Below are 8,333 nucleotides of genomic sequence, written 5' to 3'. Positions count from 1 at the left end.
GGCGTGTGGTCGAAGTTAGAGAGCATCTTCATGACGAAGAGTCTAACAAACCAGGTTTATTTAAAATCTAAATTGTATACTTGTAAGATGGATGAGGGCTCATCAACATGGGAATACATCAATAAGTTCGATAGGATAATATCGGATCTGAAGGACATCGATGTGACTATAGAAGACATGGATCAGGCTCTTCTACTACTTCTATCTCTACCGAAATCTTATGAGAACCTGGTGCAAACATGATGCTTGTGGGAGACAATTTGATGATGGATGAGACAAGAATGGTACTTCTAGCAGATGACTTCCAGAAGATTGTAACTTATGATATGACTACTGGTGGTAACAAAGAACAAGCACATGGATTATTTGCTAGAGGAAGGGGCAATGAGCAAGGAAAAGACAAGGGAGGAAAGTCTAGATCTAAATCAAGACATCTTGCGGGAAGGGCGTGTTTCAAATACGATGAAGTTGGGCATTTCAAGGTCAACTGTCCAAATAAGAGAGTAGATGGGAAGAAGAAGAACAACAAGAGTGAGAGGAGAGAAGGAAAGGAAGAAGCGAGCTATGTTTCAGAGGAAGGGAGTGTGAAGGAATGCTATGTCATCACGGGTGATGATGATATATCCGGAAAGTGGATTCTTGATTCAGGTTGCTCTTACCACATGTACCCAAATAGAAAGTGGTTTATTACCTATAGAATCATTGATGGTGGAACCGTATTGATAGGGAACAACCATGCTTGTAAAATGGTAGGGCTAGGTAATATCAAGATCAAGATGTATGATGAAGTGGTCCGAACCTTGACGGATGTGAGGCACGTTCTCGACTTGTGGAAGAATCTTATCTCAGTTGGTGCATTGGACTCTGGTGGTTGCAGGATTGTTATAGAGAACGGAGTGAAGAAGGTTGTTCGGGGTTCCCTTGTAGTGATGAAGTGTGTTTGTCATGGTAATATATATATATTCTCTTATGTACAACAGTAACGGGAGATACAGTGGTTGGAACTGAAGAAAGTGGTGGAGACCCATGTAAGCACAGACGGTTATGGCATAGGCGGCTTGGGCAAATATCAAAGAAGGGTCTAGTTCTGTTTGGTAAGGAGGGTCTTCTGAAGAATCTGAAGAAATATTGCATGGAGTTTTGCGAGGATTGTGTGTACGGAAAGGTGCACATGGTCTAGTTTATGAGAAACAAGTCTAAGAGCAGGAGGATACTAGATTATGTGCACATTGATGTTTAGGGTTCGGCTTAAACAACTTCCAAAGGGGGTTCTAGATATTTTGTCTTGTTCATAGTTGATTATTCGAGGTATAATTGGATTTATTTTTTAAAGAATAAGAATGAGTTGTTCGAGACATTCAAGAAGTGAAAAGCAATAGTTGAGAACATGACAGGGAAAAAATTAAAAACACTGAGATCTGACAACGATACAGAATACACAGATGGTGCCTTCAAGGAGTTCTGTGATCATGAGGGCATTGTTCGACACTGGATAGTCAGGTCAACACCACAGAAGAACGAGGTCGTGGAGAGACTGAACCGAACATTGACAGAAAAGCAATGAGTATACAATCTTATGCTGGATTGGGCTAGGAATGGTGGGCAGAAGTGGTGGTTACAGCTTGGTATATTGTGAACCGTTCTCCACATTCTATATTGGATGGTGATACACCCTATATGATATGGTCAAGGGAACATGCAGATTATGAGAGGCTTTGGATTTTTAGGTGTACCGCCTATTATCACGTCAACGAGGGAAAGCTTAACGCGAGGGCCAAAGGCTATATTATTGGGATATGCAAAGAGTGTAAAAGGCTATCGTCTTTAGTGTACAGAAGATTCAAAGTTCGTGATTAGCAGGGATGTTACCTTTAATGAGAAATCCATGATTGTTAAGGCACTCAAGGATGATGGTGTTGGGACTGTTAGGACTTCAAAGTCTTAAGTTATTGAGATAGAACCTAAAGACCAACAAGGTTCTAGTCATGTACAAGTGGGAAATCAGGTAGATGATAAGCTTGAGTAGGAGGAGGTTCAGTAGGAGAATACATAGGCACTATAACAACAACAGCTCGAGGATAGTTTGGCTTCCACTAGGCCAAGGTGAGCATATAAGCAGGTACTGAAGCTGGGGGTTGATCAACCCCTGAAGCACTATGGGCAGGTTAATTTGGTGGAATACGCACCCTCGGTGGAGGATAATGAACCGGTCTCCTTCAAGGAAGCTATTAGGGATAGAAATGGTGAGAGATAGTTGGCTGTAATGGAGGAGGAGATGGAATCTCTTCGGAAGAACCAAACACGGGAGGTGGTCCTATTGCCCGTAGGAAGAAAAGCTATTGGTTGTAATTGAGTGTATAAGCGAATGGAAGATCCTTTAAAGCTCCTTCAAAGCTCAGTGGTACAACATACAAGTCGAGGCTAGTGGCTAAAAGGTTTGCATAAAGAGAGGGTGTGGATTATAATGAGATATTTTCTCTGGTGGTGAAACACACTTCTATTTGAGTGCTATTGAGTATTATTGCTCATAGTGATCTTGAGCTAGAACAACTTATTTTAAAGACAGCCTTCTTGCATGGAGACTTAGATGAAGAGATCTACATGCATCAACCTGTGGGCTACAAGGTTAAGGATAAGGAGAATCATGTGTATCACTTGAGGAAGTCACTCTATGGACTGAAGTAATCTCCTTGGCAGAGGTACAAGCAATTTGACTCCTTCATGCTGAAGCATGGGTTTTTCCGAAGCGATTATGATTATTGTGTTTACATTTGAAAACTTTGTGTAGGTGATTATATCTATCTTCTTTTGTATGTGGATGACATGCTTATTACTTCTAAGAGCAGGGTGGAGATAGATAGGATAAAATCTTAAGTTGGTAAAGAGTTCGAGATGAAGGACATGAGCGCTGTAAGAAAAATACTGGGTATGGAGATTAGAAGAGAGTGGACGAATCAAAGATTGTTCTTGAGTCAAAATGGCTATATAGAACGGGTTATCGCAAGGTTCGAGATGCAAAATGCTAGGTAGGTGGTGACTCCATTGGCTCCACACTTTAAGCTTTCAGGTAAACAATCTCCTACTACATCGAAAGAGAAGGCAAACATGGAGCATGTTCCTTATGCTAGTGCAGTTGGCAGTTTGATGTACGCCATGGTGTGTATACGCCCAGATATTTCATAGGCGGTCAGTGTGGTCAGCAGATTCATGACAAATCCGAGAAAGGCACATTGGTGACTCGGACAATCCCCTTCGACTTGGATAATGATGTTCATCACCTTCTCTTTGTCTCAAGCTGTGTACGGATACCTATAGGCTTTTCTAGACGCCTATAGATACCCCATCCAAAGTATTTCAGACTCATTCTTTTATAGAGGAGTCTGGAATGCTTTGGATATGATAGCCCCCATCTTCAGTCGGTGTCAAAGGACTAGTAGATAGCTTCAATTCTTGAATTCTTTAGCCTTCAGTATATTTAGTGTTTTGTCGAATAGATGAAGTTCTTTCGGCACTTGGTTTATCATCTGATCGTTGTCGAAATCTTGAACTAAAGTTGATACGTAAGTTTCTAAACTTAGCTCTTGTCATTGAGTTGACTTTGAACTGATTATCTTTGTCGGGAATTCATATATAAATGTGATTAAACTCCCTAGAATCATCCCCTAACCCGAAATCTTTCCTTAGCCTTATTTTGGCGAAATCATCGACGTGTTGACCGGCATCGACCTTTGCGTTGACCGGCATTAACCTTTGCTGTAACGTGCTGACCGGCGTTAACACAGTTTATACTCGTACGTTTGCTGGAGTCTACAATTAACCTTTGCTGTAACGTGCTGACCGGCGTTAACACAGTTTATACTCGTACGTTTGCTGGAGTCTACACAGTTTAAGCTCTTAAGGCGGCGTTAACACAGTTTATACTCGTACGTTTGCTGGAGTCTACACAGTTTAAGCTCTTAAGGCGTTGGAGCATGGCGGTCCCAAATGTTGGGGTTGCAAGACCAACTATTAAAGCTGATTCATCTGCATGTATGACTTTTATTCTTGAGTTGTTGGATGCTCAAGTCTTAAGATCAACTAATGAAGCTGATGCATCAATGACTTGTGTTTATAGAATTTTTGATAAATTCTCAGCCATCAACGGGTTTGATTAGCCTTTATTGACCAACGTTTGAGTCGGGCTAGCATGCGGATTGTTTAAGTCCGTTCCACATGCAACGTTATGCTAAAAGAGTTAACTCTTTTAGTATTACGATATTGAATACGTAGACTTCATCTTTCTCAAGTGAAAAGACTAAACGGCGACGCGTATTAGGCATAGACTTAGGATTTTTGGCAATTCCTCAGCCTTTAACGGATTTGATGTACTTTTACCGATTACTGTTTAAATCGGGCTAACAAGCGGATTGTTTTAGTTCGTTCCGTATGTGACGTTGTGCTAAGAGAATTAAATCACTTAGACTTGGTGCTATGACTTTGAATACATAGACTTCACCATTTTTTTACGAAAATATGGCACCCGGCAACGCGTATTAGACACTGACTCATCCCTACTTAGGATTCGGGATAAAAGTCCCCAGACTTGAATTCTGATGTCTACTTCATTCGGTGAAAGACTAAACCGGTAACGCGTATTAGGCGTTGACTTATCCCTGCTTAGGATTCGGGATAAAATTCCCCGCGCGTATAAGGCACAGATTATGGTGTTATTAAAAACAACATGCCATAATGTCGAATATGTGGGCTTTTATCCTTTTTACGGCAAAAGACTAACTGACAACGCGTGTTAGGTGCTGACTTATCCCTACTTAGGCTTCGGGATCAAATTCCCCAGACTGGGATTCTGGTGTCTTTTTCAATCGGTAAAAGACTAAACCAGCAACGCGTATTAGGCGTTGACTTATCCCTCCTTAGGCTTCGGGATAAAATTCCTCATGCGTGTGAAGCACGGATTTTGACATTATGAATAACAACCTGCCACAATGTCGAATATGTAGGCTTTTGTTCTTTTTACGGTTAAGAACTAACCGGCAACGCGTGTTAGGCATTGACTTATCCCTACTCAGGATTCGGGATAAAATTCCCCACGTATAAAAGGCATGGATTTTTTTTGCTATGATACTGAATACGTAGACTCGGTCGTTTTTACGGGAACGCACCACCTAGCAACGCAGGTTAAGCGCTGAATCATCCCTACTTAGAATTCGGGATAAAAGTCTCCAGACTTCAATTTAGGTGTTTTCTTTAATCGGTGAAAGACTAAACCAGTAACGCGTGTTAGGCATTGACTTGTCCCTACTTAGGATTCGGGATAAAATTCCCCGCACGTGTAAGGTACGGATTTTGGAAGTTGAAAAAAAGTGATGTCTTCTCTTGGGGCAAAGACGAACCCGATACGGGAGAGGAAGAATTTTATATTCTATCTCCCAAAGCTGAAGAGGAAAAATTTTATATTCTATCTCCAGTTACAAAAGGAAACTCAAAGTGGGATCTCTACTTCAAGAATTCGGAAAGGTAAAACTAAGAGTGGGATCTCCACTCTGAGAATCAAAAAGATTCGGATAACCGTAACTGTCGGAAGGTTTGATTATCGAATTAAAGATGGATTTCTCATTTATCGAGAGTGAATTGTGGTTTTGGTCCTTACTGTGGAAAGGTTTGACCAAGCGGGAGTTTAAGGTAATCCTAACTGTAGGAAGGTTTGATCATTCGATTTGAAAGTGGACATCTCGTTCATTGGAGGAATCGAGAGGGGATTTTGGTTTTGGCCCTAACTGTAGAAAGATTTGACCGAGTGGGAGGTTTGAGATGATCCTAACTGTAGGAAGGTTTGATCGCTCGATTTGTAGACCTCTCGTTCATTGAAGGAATCGAGAGGGGATTTTGGACTGTGGTCCTAACTGTAGGAAGGTTTGACCAAGTGGACAGTGGGAGTGGGAGTACAAATCACAGTGGGAGTGTTGACTTGTACAAATCACTTAGAGGGGGTTCCTGATGTTAAGTGACAAACACTTAACACAGAGTGATTTGACAATCGTCAATGTTAAGTGCACAGATGCATCAAAAGTTTGAGTGTATTCAAACAAAAGGAGTTTTGGTGGTCTCACCGTCAATTAGTCTGATAAGTGGGGCATTTTGTGGTGGAAGACTATGAGTCGTCAAACACCAATGGGAGTTTTGTGAGGAAAGATTGATCCAACGAAGTGATCGAATCTCGTCTCAAGTGTAGACGGTAAAAAATACCTCTATAGACTTACGGGAAATTCGCCTACGAGAAGAACTCGCACGCTCATTTCTCTGGCGCGGGCCTAAGTCGCGTAGACGTCAGATATGCTCGATTCCAGGATCGCCTAACGGTTGGCTCGCCAGCACGAGTTAAGACCGATCAGGATGGCGGAAGTTCGCCTTTCACTCAACTCGCCTGCCCGAGTCCAGAGTCGAATCCGCCGGCAAACCCCAAGACCGTCAGTACAGCTGGGTATCCGCTACCCCACGTGCTGAGATGGACCTTCCCATCCCTCTCGACCCAAAGGGAGAGAGCACAGTACCCCAGGACCGTCAAACGGCCGCTCGTAGTACGCACAGCACGAAGGCCTGGACAGGTGTCGAGTCAACCTGAGCATTCATAAATGCGATTCACCTCGGCTGTCTGAGTCAAGAGCTGGATCCGCCGGCACTCGGCAAGCTGGCTAGACCCACTTGAGTACTGTGCCCCTACTTCGCCGCCTCTCCTGACCGGAAAGGAGAAAGCACCGTACCCGAAGCACGTCGGACGGTCACGAGTGATCGGACAGACGCCTCATCACTCTGCGAACTCATAAATGCAGTTCATTAATGTTGGTCAGGTCCACTCGGATAACAGACGGCCGTTGCCTCATATACAAGGGTGGGCCTTCCCATCGTAGGTGACAGGACATAAAGCACAATCCTTCGAATGACCATTCATGGTATCGAGGAGCAGCTAGACGTCTCTGAAGAAGATGTGGTCACATCCCAGAATTCAAGGATGAGTCAAGCTGTCCTTCTTCCATTTAAAAACCCCTTCCAGCACACTGGAGGAGGGGTCGCAAAACTTGGAGAGAAAAGAGTTGAGACCAAGCTGTTAGCAGATCCTTGCATTACAGCACCACCGCCTAGTTCCGAGCTCCGATCGCCGACGAACTAAGTAGACCCGAACTCTATTGGCCCGAGCTTCTACTGCGTACTGAAGCTCCCCAGCAACCTCATTCAAACGGTCCAAGGGAAGCAGACTCGACACGAGCATCGAGTGAAGCATCCTGTAGCCACCTAAAGTCCCCACACAAAACAAAGAGGGCTTTCCCTCTGCTTCTGTTGTAAACATTTGATTTGTTAGTTTGTAATAAGCTTTCTTATTAATACAAACGAACGCTCCCTGTTTTCGGGAAATTAAATTTTCACCCTACAGAAGATGGCGACCACAGCGGGAGAGGCTGTTTCATCGAGTGAAATGGTGGTGGCTCAGTTTGATGAGGTTGCTGTCGGGACGACAGTGGAGTCCCTAGAAATCGAGTTCGACCAGGCCAAGTACGAAGAGTACTTGTCTTCCTCCTCCTCTGGTGGCGATGCATCCCGCAAATGCCACAGAGCTGTGCACCGAGGCCGACCTCAGACGGTCAAAGCCTCTGCACCTGAGGGTTCCACCCGAATCTCATCGGAGGAGCCCAATCCCTCGCAATCAATCAAGGCCAAGCCAGAGATCGAGCGCAAGAAGCAAGGGTCTGCCAGATGGATCGCCAAGCGGTCCACGAAGACACCTGCCTCGGAGGAAGCGCCGGTTCACTCCGGCACAAACCGCAATGCCACAACCCACGGTGACGTTCTCCCCGCTGGGAGAACTAACCAACAGCGACGGCAAACACCCGTCAGACAGGGGGTCCAAACCTCCATTTCTCATAATGGCCTGAACCATCACACAGGCCCGAGAAACGCCAGACAGGAAGGCAAACTGCCCGACCTCGGAAGGCCCTCCAAATCAGGAGCGTCAACCGAGGACAGCAGAGCCATCCGCTCAGGAGGACTTCGCTTCTCAGGTCATATCCCTGATGCGAACAAACCACACCGAGCATACGAGCCTACCCAAGTAGGCGAATCCTCGAAGGCTGGCGAGCCTCGCCATAATCATTTGGCAGATAAACGTAAAGGAAAAGAAATAGACGGTTCCTCCCGAACCCGCTCTTCTAAACATGGGGTCGAAACTCGCCCACGTACTGGAGTTCGCTCAAACGCGAAGACTCGCCAGTCAAGACGAGATCGCCCAACTCCAGCACCAAAGCATTCCACCCAATGCGCACCAGAGAGAGCGCCTAAAAATC

General features: G+C 44.6%; 1 protein-coding gene across 1 annotated transcript in view; it reads left to right on the top strand.

The window, feature by feature from the left end:
• The window catches only part of LOC109821344 (oligopeptide transporter 3), a 37,277-nt gene continuing 29,183 nt past the window's right edge, over positions 240-8,333 (top strand). The window contains exons 1-3 of the mRNA XM_020387533.1: positions 240-648; positions 754-948; positions 3,068-3,156. Coding sequence (XP_020243122.1) covers positions 240-648; positions 754-948; positions 3,068-3,156 — 693 coding nt within the window. The remainder of the gene's footprint in view (positions 649-753; positions 949-3,067; positions 3,157-8,333) is intronic.

Source organism: Asparagus officinalis, chromosome 8 (genome assembly GCF_001876935.1).
Source record: "Asparagus officinalis chromosome 8, Aspof.V1, whole genome shotgun sequence".
Taxonomy (NCBI): domain Eukaryota; kingdom Viridiplantae; phylum Streptophyta; class Magnoliopsida; order Asparagales; family Asparagaceae; genus Asparagus; species Asparagus officinalis.
The sequence above is the reverse complement of the archived record's forward strand: the minus strand, read 5'-3'. Positions and strand labels throughout refer to the sequence as shown.